Source organism: Lissotriton helveticus, chromosome 11, assembly GCF_964261635.1.
Source record: "Lissotriton helveticus chromosome 11, aLisHel1.1, whole genome shotgun sequence".
In the NCBI taxonomy this organism is placed as follows: domain Eukaryota; kingdom Metazoa; phylum Chordata; class Amphibia; order Caudata; family Salamandridae; genus Lissotriton; species Lissotriton helveticus.
The window spans coordinates 1,185,072,097-1,185,095,789 of NC_136072.1; the positions used below are offsets into that span (position 1 = coordinate 1,185,072,097).

The following is a 23,693-nucleotide window of genomic DNA, read 5'->3' on the forward strand; positions in this document are numbered from 1 at the left end:
CCCGCCTCCTAAGACGAAAGATTTTAAATGTAATGTTTATAGCTCCTTCACCTGGGTTCCTACTTCTTTACTTATGACCACCACGGTAGACGTGGATAGGAAATAGGCCAGCAAGATGTCTTGGATATGTTAAAGGGAGGACTGTGGAAAATTAGTACGGTTTGGTAAACATTATCTGCGCCATCTTGCCTTTTTCCCGGATGCCACACTTTTTGTCGTGTGCACCCGCCATTTTAGGTGCCTCGATCAGAGCCACCCTCCGCACGCCACTGGCCCCCAGCATAGCCCTTCGCCCTCGCAAAGCCCGCACGCTGACAACCCCCCCCCGCTCTCGCATGCCTTGGGTCATAAACCCCTCTTCAGCGCAGCTCTGCCTCAGAGCCCCATCCTGTTCCCAGCGCGACACCTCCCTTCATTCCTTTCATGGTCCCAGGCCCTTTGATACAAAACCCCCTTTTCCTGTGTGCCCGTTTGTCTTCCTCGTTCCCAGGCCGACACCTAGCTCTGCCGATACTGTTTTTCGCCCCTCCCCATACAGTAGAAAGCTTCCCTCATCAAAGGACCCCCGAGTTGATCAAAGCCCCCGACCTATGAGATCCGATCAAACCCCCACATTCCGTGAGTCGGCGGAATGTCCAGCTGCGCGATAATCATCACCTATTGTAACCGGGGTGGGGACTTCAACTGTAAATGTGTGTGGGAACGGGCCTGAAGGGGAGATTCGGAGGATGTCCTTTCATACTTCAAAGCATTACAAAGATGTGTTACCTGCAATAAAGATGATGAAAATGTGTATAAAAGGCCAGGCCTCAGAGATGCGGTTAGAGCACCTCGTGACGATACCTGCTGTCTGAACTGATGTGTTCTCCTCCGGAGAGAATAAACCTTGTTTCCTGCCTTCCCGTCTCCAGCGCCTGCCTCTTCATTGATTAATATTTTGTGGGTTAAAGAGGTGATACCGCCGGGCAAATATCGATTGTCCATTGACCTTAGTTTTAACATCATAGATGGTATTTGTGGCGTGGATGGATCACCATTGATGGTTAGATGTTCGGTTAGATGTTCTTGAACCGAAGGAAGTAGTGCGTTAGAAAGTAATGCCACCGATAATGCTGGTAGTAATGCTATAGGACTAGGAGTCTGTGGGGGTACGGGATCCAACGGAGATAGTCCTGTGGAAGAGTTGGATATATGTGGTTTACTAGAGAATGGGGCTGCCAGGTGTAGATGGCTTAAAGTTGTGGCACTGTGCCAACAGAGGAAAGAGGCTGCCAGGTGGAGATGGCTTAAAGTTGTGGCACTGTGCCAACTGAGGAAAGATTCTGCCAGGTAGAGATGGCTTAAAGTTGTGGCACTGTGCCAACTGAGGAAAGAGGCTGCCAGGTGGAGATGGCTTAAAGTTGTGGCACTGTGCCAACTGAGGAAAGAGGCTGCCATTTGGAGATGGCTACACGTTGTGCCACTACACCAACTAGAGAATGAGGCTGCCACTTGGAGATGGCTTAAAGTTGTGGCACTGTGCCAACTGAGGAAAGAGGCTGCCAGGTGGAGATGGCTTAAAGTTGTGGCACTGTGCCAACTAGAGAATGGGGCTGCCAGGTGGAGATGGCTTAAAGTTGTGGCACTGTGCCAACCGAGGAAAGAGGCTGCCAGGTGGAGATGGCTTAAAGTTGTGGCACTGTGCCAACTAGAGAATGGGGCTGCCAGGTGGAGATGGCTTAAAGTTGTGGCACTGTGCCAATAGAGGAAAGAGGCTGCCACTTGGAGATGGCTTAAAGTTGTGGCACTGTGCCAACTGAGGAAAGAGGCTGCCAGGTGGCGATGGCTTAAAGTTGTGCCACTCTGCCAACTAGAGAATGGGGCTGCCAGGTGGAGATGGCTTAAAGTTGTGGCACTGTGCCAACAGAGGAAAGAGGCTGCCAGCTGGAGATGGCCTAAAGTTGTTGCACTGTGCCAACTGAGGAAAGAGGCTGCCAGGTGGAGATGGCTTAAAGTTGTGGCACTGTGCCAACTGAGGAAAGAGGCTGCCAGGTGGAGATGGCTTAAAGTTGTGGCACTGTGCCAACTAGAGAATGGGGCTGCCAGGTGGAGATGGCTTAAAGTTGTGGCACTGTGCCAACAGAGGAAAGAGGCTGCCAGGTGGAAATGGCTTAAAGTTGTGGCACTGTGCCTACTGAGGAAAGAGGCTGCCAGGTGGAGATGGCTTAAAGCTGTGGCACTGTGCCAGCTAGAGAATGTGGCTGCCAGGTGGAGATGGCTTAAAGTTGTGGCACTGTGCCAACAGAGGAAGGAGGCTGCCACTTGGAGATGGCTACACGTTGTGCCACTGCACCAACTAGAGCATGAGGCTGCCACTTGGAGATGGCTTAAAGTTGTGGCACTGTGCCAACTGAGGAAAGAGGCTGCCAGGTGGAGATGGCTTAAAGTCGTGGCACTGTGCCAACTAGAGAATGGGGCTGCCAGGTGGAGATGGCTTAAATTTGTGGCACTGTGCCAATAGAGGAAAGAGGCTGCCACTTGGAGATGGCTTAAAGTTGTGGCGCTGTGCCAACTGGAGAAAGAGGCTGCCAGGTGGAGATGGCTTCAGGTTGTTCCACTGTGCCAACTGAGGAAAGAGGCTGCCAGGTGGAGATGGCTTAAAGTTGTGGCACTGTGCCAACTGAGGAAAGAGGCTGCCAGGTGGAGATGGCTTAAAGTTGTGGTACTGTGCCAACTGAGGAAAGAGGCTGCCAGGTGGAGATGGCTTAAAGTTGTGGCACTGTGCCAACTAGAGAATGGGGCTGCCAGGTGGAGATGGCTTAAAGTTGTGGCACTGTGGCAACAGAGGAAAGAGGCTGCCACTTGGAGATGGTTACACGTTGTGCCACTGCACCAACTAGAGAATGAGGCTGCCACTTGGAGATGGCTTAAAGTTGTGGCACTGTGCCAACTGAGGAAAGAGGCTGCCAGGTGGAGATGGCTTAAAGTTGTGGCACTGTGCCAACTAGAGAATGGGTCTGCCAGGTGGAGATGTCTTAAAGTTGTGGCACTGTGCCAACAGAGGAAAGAGGCTGCCAGGTGGAGATGGCTTAAAGTTGTGGCACTATGCCAACTAGAGAATGGGGCTGCCAGGTGGAGATGGCTTAAAGTTGTGGCACTGTGCCAACAGAGGAAAGAGGCTGCCAGGTGGAGATGGCTTAAAGTTGTGGCACTGTGCCAACGGAGGAAAGAGGCTGCCAGGTGGAGATGGCTTAAAGTTGTGGCACTGTGCCAACTAGAGAATGGGGCTGCCAGGTGGAGATGGCTTAAAGTTGTGGCACTGTGCCAACGGAGGAAAGAGGCTGCCAGGTGGAGACGGCTTAAAGTTGTGGCACTGTGCCAACTGAGGAAAGAGGCTGCCAGGTGGAGACGGCTTAAAGTTGTGGCACTGTGCCAATAGACGAAAGGGGCTGCCACTCGGAGATGGCTACACTTTGTGTCACTGCACCAACTGGAGAAAGGGGCTGCCACTTGGAGATGGCTACAAGTTGTTCCACTGTGCCAACTGGAGAAAGAGGCTGTAGGGGTTGAGATGGCTGCAAACTTGTGCCGCTGTGCCAGCTGGAGAAAGAGGCTGACAGTTGGACAAGGCTGCAAGCTCTCGTTCCCCAGGACAGAATTTGTGCGCTAGTTTCTGTCTTAGCCTCACAGTGAGACGTGTTCTGGCTGGATGTTTAATTCCATCACCTCATTATCGGATTCTTCTGAGAGATGTCTGTGCTGGCTCCAAAACTGGAGCACTGGGGGTGGGTGGCAGGATCATAAGGAAACTGTGAAGTCGACAAATTAGAAACATCCCTCTCTTCGTCACGCGCACCCCTTGTAGCTTTTCTAATTAAGGTCTCAAACGATATTAAAAGATAATCTTGTAATAGTTAAAAATAATTACTCTGACAGTTGGACAGAGGGTGATGCCCCACAGTGGCACAAGAATGGCCCTGAAGAGGCAGAGCTGTGCCAGGGGCACCGGCCAGCCGCGACTAGAGGTGGGCGAGACATCAGATCAACAGGGAGAGGCGAGCCAGAGCCGAGCCAAGATATAGAGTTGTGGACCGAGCCCAGGCTCTGGTGATTGAACTAGGGAAAGATGTTCAACCCAGCCCCCCCCCCTTCAGGAGCCCGTGATTATAGGGCCACGGAGGTCGGGTGGATGCCGTGGGTAGGGGTGGGTGGAATTTGCATAATTGCGTTACGCAAATCTCGGCGAAACGGTAAAAAATCTCTGCGAATTCGCAGAAATTCGGCGAACACACGGAATTGCTTGTTCGCGATGCTTTTTTACTGTTCGCAATCACTGTTTGCGTGCTCAGGGAAAATATCTCGTGAACACGCATTTGAGAACGCGAACAAGCAAAAAAATCGCGGAACGCAGAATTTTGGGCAATTTCGCGTCAGAACGGCCAGTCCAGTCCTGCTTCCGGCCTCTTGACGAGGGCTGTTCTTGCACAATCCTGACATTATTGTCTGTGGGGCCTTTCACTTGCACTGGTCTTGGCGCCATCTCATTGCAGCGCGTGACCTCTTTGCAGCACGTCCTCTCAATGCAGCGCGTCATCTCTTTGCAGCGCAGCTCAGATAAGTTGCCTTCCGAGGCGGTGCATAATGTAATTCGATTAAAATGGAAAGAAAACAGGCTTAATTTAGTGTCGAGAGATAATAAGGGAAACATTGTGCCGCGCGCGATATGGATGGAAACGTCACTTAAGCAGAGAGATCGGCTCCTGGCTTCTCACAGCACATTTCCCAGAAGACCCTGGGCGGGGCCTGGCTCCTGAGCTCGGGAACGTGCAGTCCATGCAGATGTTTCTTCTTGGAGACCTCGCCTCCTGCAGCCTGGAGATTAGGTTACCTATTTTTATGTCTGATTTTGGACAAGAAATTTTGTTTTTAGTGAAATTATATGTATAATGTGCATCTTGTGCTTTCAGCCAGCCCTCTTCATCTGTTATTCGGTTGCTGTGTCCTTCGCTTTTTATTTCTGCCCACTACACCATGGGGCAATGGGTGGTAAAGATGGTTTGAATTAAAAAAACAATAGTTGCTATGACACAGTCAACACTGACCGTGTCATAGCACTTATTTTCTTTTTACATTAAGCCATGTTCCACAGCAGCTCGCACTGCTGTGAAGCCAAAAGAGTTTGCATAGGTGAAGACTATGGGGCATATTATCAAGGACCGGTGTTAAAATTATCGCCGTTTTATCGGCAGGAAATTGCCGATAAAACGGCGATAATGGGCTTGATGATACGCTCTTGTTAATTCCCATAGAAGCCCATGTTAACACCAGAACATGTTTCCTGCTGATAAAACGGCGATAATTTTAACACCAGTCCTTGATAATATGCCCCCAAAGGCTTTGTCTGTTGACAAATTCACCCTGATAAAGATGATATCGAAATAGAAAGTTGCTGATACAGGTTGTGTTGCCTCATATTTAGACACCAGTCTGTGAATGGTGGAGAGCCCCCAGGGACACTCTAAGCATAATTTCTTGAAGTTATTGTATGCACAACACGGCACATTTTAAATAAAACCCTCCTGACGTAAGTCTTCTGCTTACTTTGACATGCCAGAGTCTGTTCAGTTTGCACAATGTGCAGTGTATCCTCTTCAGAATGGTGACGCAAAAAAACAGCCGGAGGGGGGGTTAACCCGTTTGCTGCTTCGAACGTTCAGCGCCAGTGCTGAACGTTCGAAGAAACGGGTGCGGCCGCGTCGGCCGTTGGACGTGTGCAGCACCAGGGAGGTAGCTCGCGCGACGTCCAAGGCCCGACGGCAGCAGCGAAGGGGTTAAACAACATGATAAACATATCAGATTGACAAACAACGGCGGGCGGGGATGGTTGAAAAACAATGGAGGGCAAGGGTGGGATATAGGGAGGGAGTGAAGGAAAGGGACTGCAGAGATATGCACTCATAAGAGTGGATGTCCAAAAGTACCAAAGGGTCTGTGGAAGGGCCCTATCCACAGGAAACAGAACTAGGTCCTAGCTCCACTGCAAGGCCCGAGGCCCAGGCGGAAGCCGGAGACGAGGAGGAAGCACTGACCAATAGGATTAGGAAATGAGTAACGTGAGAGCCAACCAATGGTAAGTAAAGAAAAGTAATGGGTGGGCTCCAAGCCCCTTTTAAGATTTTGTTTTTCCTTTAGCAGAGATTTTGCAAGCAAAGCGCAAATGATGTGCAAACGAAATATATAAAGGGTTGTCAGTTTAGAATGGCTATATATAGGTAATACATGCCAGCCATAGCTGCAGTTCCCAGGCACGAAAGTAATCTGATTAGTAATAAGTCTCCCCACATGATGTCTCACTCAAAAATCAGCTTTAGCTATATTTTGGAAACTCAGCCATTTTTCTCCAAACATCAGCTTATGAGTTCTGAAAATGCGCATAAGGAAGGGGGCCCCGGTCTGGGTGCAGGAAGGGGGCCCCGGTCTGGGTGCTGGAAGGGGGCCCCGGTCTGGGTGCAGGAAGGGGGCCCCGGTCTGGGTGCTGGAAGGGGGCCCCGGTCTGGGTGCCGGAAGGGGGCCCCGGTCTGGGTGCAGGAAGGGGGCCCCGGTCTGGGTGCCGGAAGGGGGCCCCGGTCTGGGTGCAGGAAGGGGGCCCCGGTCTGGGTGCAGGAAGGAGGCCCTGGTCTGGGTGCAGGACGGGGGCCCCGGTCTGGGTGCAGGAAGGGGCCCCGGTCTGGGTGCAGGAAGGGGGCCCCGGTCTGGGTGCAGGAAGGGGGCCCCGGTCTGGGTGCAGGAAGGGGGCTCCGGTCTGGGTGCAGGATGGGGGCCCCGGTCTGGGTGCAGGAAGGGGGCCCCGGTCTGGGTGCAGGAAGGGGGCCCCGGTCTGGGTGCAGGAAGGGGCCCCGGTCTGGGTGCGGGAAGGGCCCCCGGTCTGGATGCAGGAAGGGGCCCCGGTCTGGGTGCAGGAAGGGGGCCCCGGTCTGGGTGCAGGAAGGGGGCCCCGGTCTGGGTGCAGGAAGGGGCCCCGGTCTTAGTGCAGGAAGGGGGCCCCGGTCTGGGTGCAGGAAGGGGCCCCAGTCTGGGTGCAGGAAGGGGGCTCCGGCCTGGGTGCAGGAAGGGGGCCCCGGTCTGGGTGCAGGAAGGGGGCCCCGGTCTGGGTGCTGGAAGGGGCCCTGGTCTGGGTGCAGGAAGGGGGCCCCGGTCTGGATGCTGGAAGGGGGCCCCGGTCTGGGTGCTGGAAGGGGGCCCCGGTCTGGGTGCAGGAAGGGGGCCCCGGTCTGGGTGCAGGAAGGGGCCCCCGGTCTGGGTGCAGGAAGGAGGCTCCGGTCTGGGTGCAGGAAGGGGCCCCGGTCTGGGTGCAGGAAGGGGGCCCCGGTCTGGGTACAGGAAGGAGGCTCCGGTCTGGGTGCAGGAAGGGGCCCCGGTCTGGGTGCAGGAAGGGGGCCCCGGTCTGGGTGCTGGAAGGGGGCCCCGGTCTGGGTGAGGAAGGAGGCTCCGGTCTGGGTGCAGGAAGGGGCCCCGGTCTGGGTGCAGGACGGGGGCCCCGGTCTGGGTGCAGGAAGGGGGCCCCGGTCTGGGTGCAGGAAGGGGCCCCGGTCTGAATGCAGGAAGGGGGCCCCGGTCTGGGTGCAGGAACAGGGCCCCCGTCTGGTTGCAGGACGGGGGCCCCGGTCTGGGTGCAGGACGGGGGCCCCGGTCTGGGTGCAGGAAGGGGGCCCCGGTCTGGGTGCAGGAAGGGGGCCCCGGTCTGGGTGCAGGAAGGGTGCCCCGGTCTGGGTGCAGGAAGGGGGCCCCTGTCTGGGTGCAGGACGGGGGCCCCGGTCTGGGTGCAGGAAGGGGGCCCCGGTCTGGGTGCAGGAAGGGGGCCCCGGTCTGGGTGCAGGAAGGGGCCCCGGTCTGGGTGCAGGAAGGGCCCCCGGTCTTGGTGCAGGAAGGGGGCCCCGGTCTGGGTGCAGGAAGGGGCCCCGGTCTGGGTGCAGGAAGGGGCCCCGGTCTGGATGCAGGAAGGGGCCCCGGTCTGGGTGCAGGAAGGAGGCCGCAGTCGGGGTGCAGGAAGGGGGCCCCGGTCTGGGTGCAGGAAGGAGGCCGCAGTCGGGGTGCAGGAAGGGGCCCCGGCCTGGGTGGAGGAAGGGGCCCCCGGCCTGGGTGGAGGAAGGGCCCCCGGTCTGGGTGCAGGACGGGGGCCCCGGTCTGGGTGTAGGCCCAGGAAGGGGGCCCGGTCTGGGTGTAGGCCCAGGAAGGGGGCCCCGGTCTGGGTGTAGGCCCAGGAAGGGGGCCCGGTCTGGGTGTAGGCCCAGGAAGGGGGCCCCGGTCTGGGTGTAGGCACAGGTAGGGGGCCCGGTCTGGGTGTAGGCCCAGGAAGGGGGCCCCGGTCTGGGTGCAGGAAGGGGCCCCGGTCTGGGTGCAGGAAGGGGGCCCCGGTCTGGGTGCAGGAAGGAGGCCCCGGTCTGGGTGCAGGAAGGGGCCCCGGTCTGGGTGCAGGAAGGAGGCCCCGGTCTGGGTGCTGGAAGGGGGCCCCGGCCTGGGTGGAGGAAGGGGCCCCCGGTCTGGGTGCAGGACGGGGGCCCCGGTCTGGGTGTAGGCCCAGGAAGGGGGCCCCGGTCTGGGTGTAGGCCCAGGAAGGGGGCCCCGGTCTGGGTGTAGGCCCAGGAAGGGGGCCCCGGTCTGGGTGTAGGCCCAGGAAGGGGGCCCCGGTCTGGGTGTAGGCCCAGGAAGGGGGCCCCGGTCTGGGTGTAGGCACAGGAAGGGGGCCCCGGTCTGGGTGTAGGCACAGGAAGGGGGCCCCGGTCTGGGTGCAGGACGGGGGCCCCGGTCTGGGTACAGGAAGTGGGCCTTGGTCTGGGTGCAGGAAGGGGCCCCCGGTCTGGGTGCAGGAAGGGGCCCCCGGTCTGGGTGCAGGAAGGGGCCCCCGGTCTGGGTGCAGGAAGGGGGCCCCGGTCTGGGTGCAGGAAGGGGCCCCCAGTCTGGGTACAGGAAGGGGGCCCCGGTCTGGTGCAGGAAGGGGCCCCGGTCTGGGTGGTGGACGGGGGCCCCGGTCTGGGTGCTGGAAGGGGCCCCAGGTCTGGGTGCAGGAAGGGGGCCCCGATCTGGGTGCAGGAAGGGGGCCCCGGTCTGGTGCAGGAAGGGGCCCCGGTCGGGGTGGTGGAGGGGGGCCCCGGTCTGGGTGCAGGAAGGGGTCCCCGGTCTGGGTGCAGGAAGGGGGCCCCGGTCTGGGTGCAGGAAGGTGGCCTCTGTCTGGGTGGTGGAGGGGGGCCCCGGTCTGGGTGGTGGAAGGGGGCCCCGGTCTGGGTGCCGGAAGGGGGCCCCGGTCTGGGTGCCGGAAGGGGGCCCGGTCTGGGTGCAGGAAGGGGGCCCCGGTCTGGGTGCAGGACGGGGGCCCCGGTCTGGGTACAGGAAGTGGGCCCCGGTCTGGGTGCAGGAAGGGGCCCCCGGTCTGGGTGCAGGAAGGGGCCCCCGGTCTGGGTGCAGGAAGGGGGCCCCGGTCTGGGTGCAGGAAGGGGCCCCCGGTCTGGGTGCAGGAAGGGGGCCCCGGTCTGGGTGCAGGAAGGGGCCCCCGGTCTGGGTGCAGGAAGGGGGCCCCGGTCTGGGTGCAGGACAGGGGCCCCGGTCTGGTTGCAGGAAGGGGGCCCCGGTCTGGGTGCGGGAAGGTGGCCCCGGTCTGGGTGCAGGAAGGGGGCCCCGGTCTGGGTGAAGGAAGAGGGCCCCGGTCTGGGTGCAGGAAGGGGGCCCCTGTCTGGGTGTAGGCCCAGGAAGGGGCCCCTGGTCTGGGTGTAGGCCCAGGAAGGGGGCCCCTGTCTGGGTGTAGGCCCAGGAAGGGGCCCCCGGTCTGGGTGCAGGAAGGAGGCCCCGGTCTGGGTGCAGGACGGGGGCCCTGGTCTGGGTGCAGGAAGGGGCCCCGGTCTGGGTGCAGGAAAGGGCCCCCGGTCTGGGTGCAGGAGGGAGGCCCCGGTCTGGGTGCAGGAAGGGGCCCAGGTCTGGGTGCAGGAAGGGGCCCCCGGTCTGGGTGCAGGAAGGGGCCCCCGGTCTTGGTGCAGGAAGGGGGCCCCGGTCTGGGTGCAGGAAGGGGCCCCCGGTCTGGGTGCAGGAAGGGGGCCCCGGTCTGGGTGCAGGAAGGGGCCCCCGGTCTGGTGCAGGAAGGGGCCCCCGGTCTTGGTGCAGGAAGGGAGCCCCGGTCTGGGTGCAGGAAGGGGCCCCCGGTCTGGGTGCAGGAAGGGGCCCCCGGTCTTGGTGCAGGAAGGGGCCCCGGTCTGGGTGCAGGAAGGGGGCCCCGGTCTGGGTTCAGGAAGGGGCCCCCGGTCTGGGTGCAGGAAGGGGCCCCCGGTCTGGGTACAGACGCGGCACGGGTTGCCCGAGGAGATCCGCGGACAGCGGTGACACAAGAATTAGAAAAATAGATTTCAATAAACCGAATATGCACACCTTGGAATTCCGGTTTCACTTCTGAAAACTGCTGTTGAAAGCCCTCTGGCTGTGAATGGAAACTCGACCATGTTAGGGCGGATGCAACCTAATGTAGCGATGAGATCTAATTAGGAAAAAAACTAACCTGTCACATCCACCGTCCACGGAGGGCCCATAAGCAGGTGATTGGCAGCTGGGTTTTGCATACATTTCTTGGCAGAGGCTGGGAGAGGGGAGTGAGTGTAAGTGAGTGTAAGTGAGTGTGCGAGTGATTGTGAGTCTGTGATTGAGTGTAAGCTTAAGTGAGCATGAGTGAGTTAGTCTGAGTGAGGGTGTGAGTGAGCATGAGTGAGCATGAGTAACTGTCCCTGAGTGTGAGTGAATGTAAGTGAATGTGAGTGAGAAGGTGAGTGAGTGAGTTTGAGTTAGTATGAGTGAGTGTGTGAGTGTGACAGAGCATGAGTGGCTGAGCATGAGTGAGTGAGTGTAAGTAAGTGAGTGTGAGTGAGTAAGCCTGAGTGACTGTCAGTGAGAGTGAGTGTAAGTGAGTTTGTGTGAGTGGGCATGCATGATTGTGAGTGCTAGTGATAGTGATTGAGTGTGTGTGCATGAGTGTAAGTGAGGGTGTGAGTGAGCATGAGTGAGCATGAGTAACTGTCCCTGAGTGTGAGTGAATGTAAGTGAATGTGATTGAGAGGGTGAGTGAGTGAGTTTGAGTTAGTGTGAGTGAGTGTGACTGAGCATGAGGGGCTGAGCATGAGTGAGTGAGTGTAAGTAAGTGAGTGTGAGTGAGTGAGTAAGCCTGAGTGACCATCAGTGAGAGTGAGTGTGAGTGAGTGTAAGTGAGTGTGTGAGTGTGAGTCTGTGATTGAGTGTAAGCTTAGGTGAGCATGAGTGAGTTAGTCTGAGTGAGGGTGTGTGTGAGCATGAGTGAGCATGAGTAACTGTCCCTGAGTTTGAGTGAATGCACATGAATGTGAGTGAGAGGGTGAGTGAGTGAGTTTGAGTTAGTGTGAGTGAGTGTGTGAGTGTGATTGAGCATGAGTGGCTGAGCATGAGTGAGTGAGTGTAAGTAAGTGAGTGTGAGTGAGTGAGCATGAGTGACTGTCAGTGACAGTGAGTGTAAGTGAGTGTGTGTGAGTGAGCATGCATGACTGTTAATGTGAGTGATAGTAATTGAGTGCGTGTGAGTGAGTGTGAGTGAGGGTGTGAGTGGGTGAGTTAGCATGAGTGAGCATGAGTAACTGTCCCTGAGTGTGATTGAATGCACGTGAATGTGAGTGAGACGGCGAGTGAGTGAGTTTGAGATAGTGTGAGTGAGTGTGTGAGTGTGACTGAGCATGAGCGACTGAACATGAGTGAGTGGGTGTGAGTGTGAGTGAGTGAGCATGAGTGACTGTCAGTGACAGTGAGTGTAAGTGAGTGTGTGTGAGTGAGCATGCATGACTGTTAATGTGAGTGATAGTAATTGAGTGCGTGTGAGTGAGTGTGAGTGAGGGTGTGAGTGAGCATGAGTAAGTGTCCCTGAGTGTGAGTGAAGGTAAATGAATGTGAGTGAAAGGGTGAGCGAGTGAGTTTGAGTTAGTGTGAGTGAGAGCATGAGTGGCTGAACATGAGTGAGTGAGTGTCAATGAGTAAGCCTGAGTGACTGTCAGTGAGAGTGAGTGTGAGTGTGTGTGAGTGAGCATGCATGACTGTGAATGTGAGTGATAGTGACTGAGTGAGAGTGAATGGGAGAGTGGGAGTGAGGGGGAGTGAACATAAGTAAGTGTGAGTGAGTATGGCTGAATGTGAGTGCTGCCCACATCTCTGGATGCCCAGTACTGATGAAGGCTGTTCCTGCATCTGGTGAGTGGCGTGTAGTGCCCACTGCGCCCGGGCACCTGGAGCACTGGGAGTGAACCCCTCTCAAGGTATTCAGCTGCTCTTCTTCTTGTTGATGTTGTGTTTCAGCCCATGGCTGGCTCCTTCCAGGTGCTGGAGAGTACAAGTGACTTTACTGGCAAGTGCGGCATTGAGGCTGAAGACACATGTAAAATACAAGAAAGATGACACTGCCTCTGGCCTGCTGGTCACTGCAGTGTCCTGGTCAGTGTGCAGTCTGTGTGCAGAGAGGTGTTGCTGCCTTCACACTGCCTCTGGCCTGCTGGTCACTGCAGTGTCCTGGTCAGTGTGCAGTCTGTGTGCAGAGGGGTGTTGCTGCCTTCACACTGCCTCTGGCCTGCTGGTCACCGCAGTGTCCTGGTCAGTGTGCAGTCTGTGTGCAGAGAGGTGTTGCTGCCTTCACACTGCCTCTGGCCTGCTGGTCACCGCAGTGTCCTGGTCAGTGTGCAGTCTGTGTGCAGGGAGGTTTTGCTGCCTTCACACTGCCTCTGGCCTGCTGGTCACCGCAGTGTCCTGGTCAGTGTGCAGTCTGTGTGCAGAGAGGTGTTGCTGCCTTCACACTGCCTCTGGCCTGCTGGTCACTGCAGTGTCCTGGTCAGTGTGCAGTCTGTGTGCAGAGAGGTGTTGCTGCCTTCACACTGCCTCTGGCCTGCTGGTCACTGCAGTGTCCTGGTCAGTGAGCAGTCTGTGTGCAGAGAGGTTTTGCTGCCTTCACACTGCCTCTGGCCTGCTGGTCACTGTAGTGTCCTGGTCAGTGTGCAGTCTGTGTGCAGGGAGGTTTTGCTGCCTTCACACTGCCTCTGGCCTGCTGGTCACCGCAGTGTCCTGGTCAGTGTGCAGTCTGTGTGCAGGGAGGTTTTGCTGCCTTCACGCTGCCTCTGGCCTGCTGGTCACTGCAGTGTCCTGGTCAGTGTGCAGTCTGTGTGCAGAGAGGTGTTGCTGCCTCCACACTGACTCTGGCCTGCTGGTCACTGTAGTGTCCTGGTCAGTGTGCAGTCTGTGTGCAGAGAGGTGTTGCTGCCTTCACACTGACTCTGGCCTGCTGGTCACTGCAGTGTCCTGGTCAGTTTGCAGTCTGTGTGCAGAGAGGTGTTGCTGCCTTCACACTGCCTCTGGCCTGCTGGTCATTGCAGTGTCCTGGTCAGTGTGCAGTCTGTGTGCAGAGAGGTGTTGCTGCCTTCACACTGCCTCTGGCCTGCTGGTCATTGCAGTGTCCTGGTCAGTGTGCAGTCTGTGTGCAGAGAGGTGTTGCTGCCTTCACACTGCCTCTGGCCTGCTGGTCATTGCAGTGTCCTGGTCAGTGTGCAGTCTGTGTGCAGAGAGGTGTTGCTGCCTTCACACTGCTTCAGGCTGCAGTCCTGAGATAATGCACATTTCTTCTCTGTCAGCCTGGGAGCAGAGGCTTGCTTCTCCTCCTGCAGGGCGTGTGTAGGTGTCCTGGGGGTGAGGGCAGAGCTTCACAAGTCACCCTGTCGCCAGAGTCTCTCCTCTCCTGGTCTGTGGTTTGCTGTTTGTCAGCCAGGCTCTGTTTCCGGTCTGTCTCTCAGCCTGTGTTTGAGGAGGGTGAGCTTTTCACCCCAGTCAGTTATTTACCAGGACTAAAGGCCTGCAGCCCTCAAGCATACTGTGCTCTTCCAACAGTGTCCCTCACAGAGTCACACTCTGGGGCTGTTCTGAGTCCATGGGAAGACCCTTCTGGTCTGTGGTGTCTTGTGCTAGGATTCTGTGGGGGGTCGGGATGCCACGGGGATTTCAGGCCTGTGAGATGCTGTTCTATGGGTAGATTGGAGAGTTTCTCCTTGGAGTGAGTCACGCTCCCTCTTCTGGAACCAGAACTTCAAGAGGCCTTTTTGGAAGTTGAGTGACCAGGGGACCTGCCGAGTTCTGTCTGAGCACGTGATGTGGGAGGTGTCTGAGCACGTGATGTGGGAGGTGTCTGAGCACGTGATGTGGGAGGTGTCTGAGCACGTGATGTGGGAGGTGTCTGAGCACGTGATGTGGGAGGTGTCTGAGCACGTGATGTGGGAGGTGTCTGAGCACGCGGAGCCCTTGCATGCAGAACTGCATGTGTGTTTGCAGCATTCGGTGCAGTTTCTGTTGCTGATGGGGCGCACGTGTCACTCCCATCAGGGACCACTGGGCAGATGACACTGTCAGACTGGACAACATTAATCTTACTGATGCACTGACGTCATCTAGTCGTTTCCTGGTGGGATACATGTAGAAGTTTTATTTCAGTGCTTTTATCATCATTTTAGAGCTCATGGGTAATTCTCGGGTGCGCTCCACTCTGCGCCTCAGAGAGAATTGTAACTTGGGGCCCGATTCACAGAACTAATTTAAGACAAAATCCTAAACTTATTACTTTTGGTATTCACAGAAGTTAGGATTTTGTCTTAAGTTTGTCTTAAGTCAGACTTAAGACAAACTTAAGACAGACAAGACAGACTTAAGACAGACAAGACAGACTTAAGACAGACTTAAGACAGACTTAAGACAGACTTAAGACAGACAAGACAGACTTAAGACAGACTTAAGAGAGACTTAAGACAGACTTAAGAGAGACTTAAGACAAACTGAAGACAGACTTAAGACAGACTTAAGACAGACTTAAGACAGACTTAAGAGAGACTTAAGAGAGACTTAAGACAGACTTAAGACAAACTGAAGACAGACTTAAGACAGACTTAAGACAGACTTAAGAGAGACTTAAGACAGACTTAAGACAAACTTAACACAGACTTAAGAGAGACTTAAGACAAACTGAAGACAGACTTAAGACAGACTTAAGACAGACTTAAGACAGACTTAAGAGAGACTTAAGAGAGACTTAAGACAGACTTAAGACAAACTGAAGACAGACTTAAGAGAGACTTAAGACAGACTTAAGACAAACCTAAAACAGACTTAAGAGAGACTTAAGACAAACTTAAGACACACTTAAGACAAAATCCTAACTTAAGTCTGTCTTAAGACAAAATCCTAACTTCTGTGAATACCAAAAGTAGAAAGTTTAGGATTTCGTTTTAAGTTAGTTCTGTGAATCGGGCCCTACTTTACGTTACTTTTGATATTTTCTCGAACATCCTGAAGGTGGTCCTTTCGAGCTGGGCTCCAGACCCCTGCTGTGCTGTCCTGTGCTAGGAGGCAGGGACAGTGCCAGAGTCCTTTGGTGGCTTCGAGAATGACCAGGTCATCTGCATCCAATGGACTCCCAGCATCTGACCCTGTGCTTGCAACCCTTCCAGTACTTCTGACACGTCATTGTTGTAAAGGTTGGGCTGGCTCAAGCTTTCATCTTGCCTGCCCCCCGGTTCCTGTTGGAAGGCCCTGGTTTTCATGTTGTTAACTTGCTGTTGTGGGCAGGTGCTCTGGCGCTTATGGGCAGAGAGTGCCCCGCCCAGCGTGTGACACTAGTCACGTGAGCGCTCACGGTAAACAGCGTTTACAACGCAACTTTTACAACGCAAATCGTTACAATGACTTGCGCTGGGGGGGCTGTAGGACAGGTAATAGTTTAATTTACTATCCAAAACCTTCCCTACTATCCACGGGGACTGGAGTTGGAATAGTAAATTAAACTACTCACTCACTTGTTGTAACGACTTGCGTTGTAAAAGTTGCGTGGTAAAGGCATGCGTTGTAAAAGTATGCGTGATAACGACATACATCCGCGCTCACGCTGCCTGATGATTGGTGTGTCAGTAAAAGCAACTAGGCCCAGAGTTGTCAAACTTTCACACAACGCAATGACGCAACAAAACACCTGGCTGCGTTGTCATGCGCTGTGTGAAAGGGAGAGGGCAGGAATGTACCATATTGAACAATATATGGTGCATTCCTTGCGTCTCCTTGCATTGGCCACCATTGTGCTGCCATGTGCCAGTGTAGGCACTCTCGCGTCGTGGTGCAAGAGTGCCTGTGTTGAAGGCAGGATTGGTTTCGTGCAGGAAGTGGCACCTTCCTGCACAAAAATGATCCTTAACCCCTTGGCCACGGCGGTAATTCTGCCGTGTCGATGTGGGGGAGGGAGGCCATGTGGTGCCACCCGTGGTTCCGTCACGAGCCACGGGTGCGCTGTGCTTCTGACAGAGTGGTTCCGTCACGGCCCCGCCCGCTCATTAAAACTGCTGCACAGGTGCGGAATTGCTACAGCGTGGACGGGTTGGCTGCGCCGTGACCGAACCACTCCGTCACCAGCACAGCGCGTCCGTGGCGCGAGACTGAGTGGTTCCGTCACAAGCACGGAATTGCTGCAGCGTGGGCGGGTTGGCTGCGCCGTGACCGAACCACTCCGTCACCAGCACAGCGCGTCCGTGGCTCGAGACTGAGTGGTTCCGTAATGAGCACGGAAGGGGTTAAAGGTTTTTTCCTCTTTCTATGTATGCTGCAGAATGCAAAAAGAAAACAATGAGGAGAAATAAACATATTTTGCCTCGCTACGCGTTCCCTGGGAAGGCACAGTATTATGATGCATTCCCAGGTCTACCACTCATGGTAAATCTGGTAATGCAACACAATCCATGGGTGGATGAGTGAGAACGCCCACGCTGAACCCATGGAACACCTCCCTGGGGCAGAGTGACGCAAGGCAGCAAGTTGCGCTGCCTTACGTTATCTTGGGCCTCATTTATGAGGCCGTGCGTCACTTTAACGCCGCTGGTGCATCACTTTTTGTGACGCACCAGTGGCATAAAAAATTAGCCTTGTTGCGCCATATTTACAAAGTGACGCATCTAGGTAGATGCGTCACTTTGTAAACCCCTGCGCCACATTATACCTGCGCCAGGTAATAATGTATGCAAGGGGGGCGTATTGACACAAGGAAGGGTCGTAGGAGTGGCGGAGAGAAATCTATGAGATTTCACTGCATCACTTGTAGGACGCCGTTGCGTCAAAATCTTGTGCCTGCCTCACAGCAGGCGTAAGACTGACGCAGCCCTTTCACATGGAGCTTGCCCCATTTGAAAGGACGCATTGCTGGAGTTGCAGCACTTTTGTGACACACTCCAGCAATGCGTCACTTTTGCGCCATACAGATACATCAGAAATACTGACGTATCGGTAACTCCTTGCGCCATGATACGTCATACATTAAATATGACGCATCAGGAATGTCGCAAGGAGGGCGCACTGAGAAGTGACGCATCGCTGCTTTCACGCAGCGATGCGTCATTTCTCATAAATGAGGCCCCTTAGATTTACTAAACACCGCTGGCCACGCAAGGTGGCCTCCATGGCTTGGTGAATCTGACTCTAGTGTGGCATTGCCCGTGCGTTGCCTGGCGTGAGGCAAGGCCAACACAACACTGTGATACATCTGCCCCCTGGTTCATCCCACCCACTGTAGATCACATTATTTGTGCAGGGAGAGGGCCCTGGTCCCTCGATCAGAAGTGAGGCAGCGAGGGCGCGAGAGCCGGGGCCGCAGACCTCAAGGTGGAATCTACTAGGCGCTACATTGCGATGCTTCTGTGACTGGTTCCAAAAGACACGACCCCGTCTCCCCCTGGCCCAGTCCACGCTGCCAGGGCTGCTCCAGAGTGGGGGTCCGCGGGGGCCACCTGGCACGGATGCCCCCCGTCTCTGAGAGCTGCAGCCACGCGCCGCGAAGGCCATCCGTCTAAGGGTGTAATTGAGTCTTTCAGAAACCTCAAAGCCTTAATTAGCCGCTTCCTTTTAACCGGAGCCCGCAGCCCCCCCGCGCCCCCTCTCCCTCTCCCCCTGTGGCGCCTCGCCGCGTTCCATAGCGCTGCCTCGCTAGGCGCTCTTCTCGGCGCCCTGGCCTCGATGTCTGTCGGTCTGTCCGGTGCTGGAGGCAGACAGGGGTCATCTGGCTGCAGCTCCTCGTGCGTCTTTGCGCGTGAGTGGCCCTGGAGCAGGGCCGGTGCTGGAGGCAGACAGGGGTCATCTGGCCGCCTCTGGCCGCAGCTCCTCGTGCGTCTTTGCGCGTGAGTGGCCCTTGGGCAGGGCCGGTGCTGGAGGCAGATAGGGGTCATCTGGCCGCCTCTGGCTGCAGCTCCTCGTGCGTCTTTGCGCGTGAGTGGCCCTTGGGCAGGACCGGTGATGACGGGGGTCCCCTTCTCTCCCCACAGGTCATGAGAGCCCCACGGGGACCCGGCCCGTGATCTCCGAGTTCATCCGACCCCTGCAGGTCTCCGTGGAGAAACCGGAGCAGATCTCCGTGCGGCCCACCTTCCTCACCAGGTCCAGGGCCGGGAGCCCCCGGAACAGGACGGACGCCGACGTAAGTCAAAAATATCCTCTTTTATAGGGTCTGTGATGCCTGTGGGGGAGGGGAAATGTAAAGCCCAGGGCCTGGGCATGACCTGTTGGCATTGAGAGTGGTGAGAGGACCCCTTGTACGTGTCTGCGTGCCACTGTCCCTGAACCAGGGAGTGTGTGCCACTGTCCGTGAACCAGGGAGTGTGTGCCACTGTCTGTGAACCAGGGTGTTTGTGTGTGCCACTGTCCACCTGCCATTGTCCGTGAACCAGGGAGTGTGTGTGCCACTGTCCACCTGCCACTGTCCATGAACCAGGGAGTGTGTGCCACTGTCCACCTGCCGCTGTCCGTGAACCAGGGAGTGTGTGCCACTGTCCACCTGCCGCTGTCCGTGAACCAGGGAGTTTGTGTGCCACTGTCCACCTGCCGCTGTCCGTGAACCAGGGAGTGTGTGCCACTGTCCACCTGCCGCTGTCCGTGAACCAGGGAGTGTGTGTGCCGCTGTCCGTGAACCAGGGAGTGTGTGTGCCATACCACTGTCTGCATGCCACTGTCTGCATGCCACTGTCTGCATGCCACTGTTTGCATGCTACTGTCCACGTACTGGTGTGTGCATGCCACTGTAGGAGGTCACTGTCTGTGCCCCACTATATGTATGAAACTGTATTCCAATGATCGCATTCCACTGTCCATGTGCCAGTGCCTGTGTGCCAATGTGTGCCTCCCACTATCCATGTGCCAGTGTGTGAATGGTACTGTCGACGTGCCTCTCTATGCGCACCACTGTCCGAGTCTCAGTGTCAGTGTCCCTGTGCCCCTTTCCCAGAGCCTCTGTCCTAGTGCCCTTGTTCCAGGGTCCTTGTCCTAGTGTCCATGTCCCAATGTCTGTGTCCCACTGCCTCTGTCCCAATGTCTGTGTCCTAGTATCCTTTTCCCAGTGTCTGTGTTCCTGTGCCCATGTCCCACTGTCCCTTTCCCAGTGTCCGTGTCCTAGTTCCCTTGTTATATTGCCCTTGTCCCACTGCCCCTTTCCCAGTGTCTGTGTTCCTGTGTCCTTGTCCCACTGCCCCTTTCCCAGTGTCTGTGTTCCTGTGCCCTTGTCCCACTGCCCCTTTCCCAGTATATGTGTCCTAGTTCCCTTATTCTAGTGCCCTTGTCCCACTGCCCCTTTCCCAGTGTCCGTGTCCTAGTTCCTTGTTCTATTGCCCTTGTCCCACTGCCCCTTTCCCAGTGTCTGTGTTCCTGTGTCCTTGTCCCACTGCCCCTTTCCCAGTGTCTGTGTTCCTGTGCCCTTGTCCCACTGCCCCTTTCCCAGTGTCTGTGTTCCTGTGTCCTTGTCCCACTGCCCCTTTCCCAGTGTCCGTGTCCTAGTTCCCTTGTTCTATTGCCCTTGTCCCACTGCCCCTTTCTCAGTGTCTGTGTTCCTGTGTCCTTGTCCCACTGCCCCTTTCCCAGTGTCTGTGTTCCTGTGTCCTTGTCCCACTGCCCCTTTCCCAGTGTCTGTGTTCCTGTGTCCTTGTCCCACTGCCCCTTTCCCAGTGTCTGTGTTCCTGTTCCCTTGTCCCACTGCCCCTTTCCCAGTGTCTGTGTTCCTGTGTCCTTGTCCCACTGCCCCTTTCCCAGTGTCCGTGTCCTAGTTCCCTTGTTCTATTGCCCTTGTCCCACTGCCCCTTTCCCAGTGTCTGTGTTCCTGTGTCCTTGTCCCACTGCCCCTTTCCCAGTGTCTGTGTTCCTGTGCCCTTGTCCCACTGCCCCTTTACCAGTGTCTGTGTTCCTGTGTCCTTGTCCCACTGCCCCTTTCCCAGTGTCTGTGTTCCTGTGTCCTTGTCCCACTGCCCCTTTCCCAGTGTTTGTGTTCCTGTGCCCTTATCCCACTGCCCCTTTCCCAGTGTCTGTGTTCCTGTGTCCTTGTCCCACTGCCCCTTTCCCAGTGTCCGTGTCCTAGTTCCCTTGTTCTATTGCCCTTGTCCCACTGCCCCTTTCCCAGTGTCTGTGTTCCTGTGTCCTTGTCCCACTGCCCCTTTCCCAGTGTCTGTGTCCTAGTGCCCTTGTTCTAGTGCCCTTGTGCCAGTGTCCATGTTCTAGGGGCCTTCTTCTACTGTGCAAGTCCCAGTATCCCATGCCACTATCCTGGTGTCCTTGCACCCTTGTCTGTATTGCCTTGTCCGTGTCACAGTGCCCACGTCACTATCCTAGGGTCTCAGTGTCCTTGCCCTTGTGTCTTTGTCACTGTGTCCATGTTCCAGTGTCCAGGTCACTATCCTAGGGTCCTAGTGTCATTGTCCTGGTGACGATGCCCCAGTTTACTTGCCCCAGAGTCCACGTCACTAGCCCAGTGTGTCAATATCAGTGTCCCAGTGCCTTGTCCCACAGTCCATGTTCCTATCCCAGTGTCCTCGTGTCTGTGTCATCGTCCCAGTGGCCAGGCTCCAGTTGGGGGGAAGCCATAAGTGTTGAACTTGCCTGTGTCTCTTTTTCAGATGGACACTGAGACGGGCACCAACACCCCGAAGCAGAGATACACAGGGAGGGTCCACCTATGCATCGCCCGGTACAGGTAAGAAGAGGTGCACCCCAAAAGCAATGCCTCACAGCAGGGATACACAGGAGGGGCCCCCATGCATTCCTAGGTACGGGTGAGTGAAGTCTGCATGGGAAACAAAATACCTGAAGGCACCTCTAAGCACAGTGAAGAAATCTGAACTCCTTCTCAGGGGTCTCACTGATACTTAGTCCATTCAAACCAATAATAAAGAATTTGGCACAGAAGCTGAAAATATAAAAGAAAAATTTTATTAACCTCAAATGAGTGAGACTACGTCACACTGAAGCCTTCGCAGCTGAATGAGGCAGTCTGCTAGAATGGTCTTACTTCACATATTATATACTCTTTATCCTGCCCCAGGCATGTAAGGGAGTTGTACCAATTACATTCCTAAACAAATGGAAAATCTGGAGGGTCAGCAGGTGAGTAGCCTTTTGGGGTTTTAGCAGGATATGGGCAAAACATTATAATTACATAGTTCACAAAGGTTAATCTGATTTAGATGGCACTGCAGGGCATGGCATGATTACATGTACAGTATCCCAACCCAAAAGTTAATTATTAGGACTGTCCCAAATTCAATCTCCAAAAGCCGGACAAACCTATAATTGAAAGCATAACCCATGTAATGAAGAAACATAAAAAAGAAACAGTAACAGATGATGAACAAGATAAGGCATGTGCAAGGAAACTAAAAGTTAACGATGTCCTGAACATTGATTGGCAATCTCAATCAAAGATCAATCAGGGAAATTGGCTTTGCGAGGTCAGTTTCAGGTGAAGAGGTCAGTTTCTTACAGTTCATTCCAGAGTCAGAAAGAAACCGAGTTAATGTATACATGAACTCAGAAGGCTAGGCCACTTTTTCGCCAGGCTACCTTCACAGGCATACGTGAGGGCAACACAAAATGGTGGCACAATGTAAAATGGAGTCAGTCTCGAGAATTACAGAACCTCAACAGGTAAATGGAGAGAGTTACTCGGTACGGGCAATGGAGGCATAGACCCCAGAAACGATACCTCAAAGCTTAAATATATGGGGAGGACCCGCCTATGCATCAGCTGGTACAAGTAAGAAATGGCTGCACCCCAAAAGCAAAACCTCACAGCAGGGATACACAGGAGCTCCCCCCCTGCATTCCTAGGTACAGGTAAGTAAAGTCTACATTTGAAACACTATACCTCAAGGCACAGGTAAATGGGGAGAGTCCGCTTATACATCAGTCAGTACAGGTAAAAGAAGCCTGCACCCCAAAAACACCATCTCAAAGCAGGGATAAATCATGAGGGTCCACTCTTGCTGCGCCCTGTACAGGTCAGGGCAGGCTGCACCCCAAAAGCAATACCTCAAAGCAGAGTTAAATGGGGAGGGTCTACCTGCACATATCCTGGCATTGGTAATTGAAGGCTGAACCCCAAAACAATCCCTCAAAGCACAGGTAGAAGGGGAGGTGCAACAGTAGGGTAAGTGTTGGAAAGTGTAAGGGTACTATGCGTTGTAATGTTATGCATTGTAATGGTATGCGTTGTAATGACATGCATTGTAGTGGTATGCATTGTGGTGTCATGCGTTGTAATGGTTGCGTTGTAATAGCATGCAATGTAATGGATGTTGTGTTGTAAAAGTTTCGTTGTAATGGTAGTGCGTTGTAAAAGTTGCGTTGTAAAGGTTGTTTCCCCACACAGCAGAGGCTCACCTGAGCATCACTTGGTACAAGTAGACAAAGCCTGCACCCCAAAGGCACCGCCTCAAAGGGGGGATGTGGAGAGGGACACCCGTGCATCACTTGGTACAAGTAGATGAATCCTGGACCCCACGAGCAACGCCTCAAAGCAGAGGGATGTGGGGGAGGGGCACCTTTCATCACTTGATACAAGTAGACGAAGCCTGCACCTTACAATCAACTCCTCAAAGCGAACCTACCTAGATGCGAATCTGCAGAGCCAGAGAGCTGTCCAGGAGCTGTCTGAAGTGACCCTGCAGAGTCAGGGAGCTGTCCAGGTGCTGTCTGAAGTGACCCCACAGAGCCAGAGAGCTGTCCAGGTGCTGTCTGAAGTGACCCCACAGAGCCAGAGAGCTGTCCAGGTGCTGTCTGAAGTGACCCCACAGAGCCAGAGAGCTGTCCAGGTGCTGTCTGAAGTGACCCTGCAGAGTCAGGGAGCAGTCCAGGGCCTGTCTGAAGAGACCCTGCAGGGCCAGGGAGGTGTCCACATGATGACAGCTCTGGGCACCCAGTCCACTTCCTCTGCACCTGCCTGGTGCTGTTGAGTTGCTGCTGCTCGAGGCAGGAGTCAGGGAGCTGTCCAAGTGCTGAACAGGTCGAGCACTCTGTGTGGCTTTGAGTGGCCTCATAATTCACGAGGAGGGTGAAACAACGCAGATCGCTGCTCTGCCTGTCTCTGCACCCTGGAGGTGCTCCATGGGTGTCACTGTGGGTTTTTCCACAGGCTTAACAAGGAGAAATATGTTCATTTCAGCTTGTTTTTTTCCCCATTTGTGCCCTCATCTAAAGATAATGCAAAGTTTACAATAAAAAGTTCTCTTTCTTCTTTGATAGACGGAGTCACAAAGGTATTTACACAACTAAAATATATCTAGTTAGCAAAATACCCCCATTATCACGTAAAGCTGCATTGGTTATGTGAATGTGCAAATATAGAATAT

General features: G+C 55.1%; 1 protein-coding gene across 1 annotated transcript in view; it reads left to right on the forward strand.

Annotated features, from left to right (window-relative positions):
• RIMBP2 (RIMS binding protein 2) overlaps positions 1-23,693 on the forward strand; it is a 1,305,415-nt gene that overhangs the window by 869,421 nt on the left and 412,301 nt on the right. The window contains exons 10-11 of the mRNA XM_078668014.1: positions 18,354-18,505; positions 20,964-21,040. Of these exons, the coding sequence (XP_078524140.1) occupies positions 18,354-18,505; positions 20,964-21,040 (229 nt within the window). The remainder of the gene's footprint in view (positions 1-18,353; positions 18,506-20,963; positions 21,041-23,693) is intronic.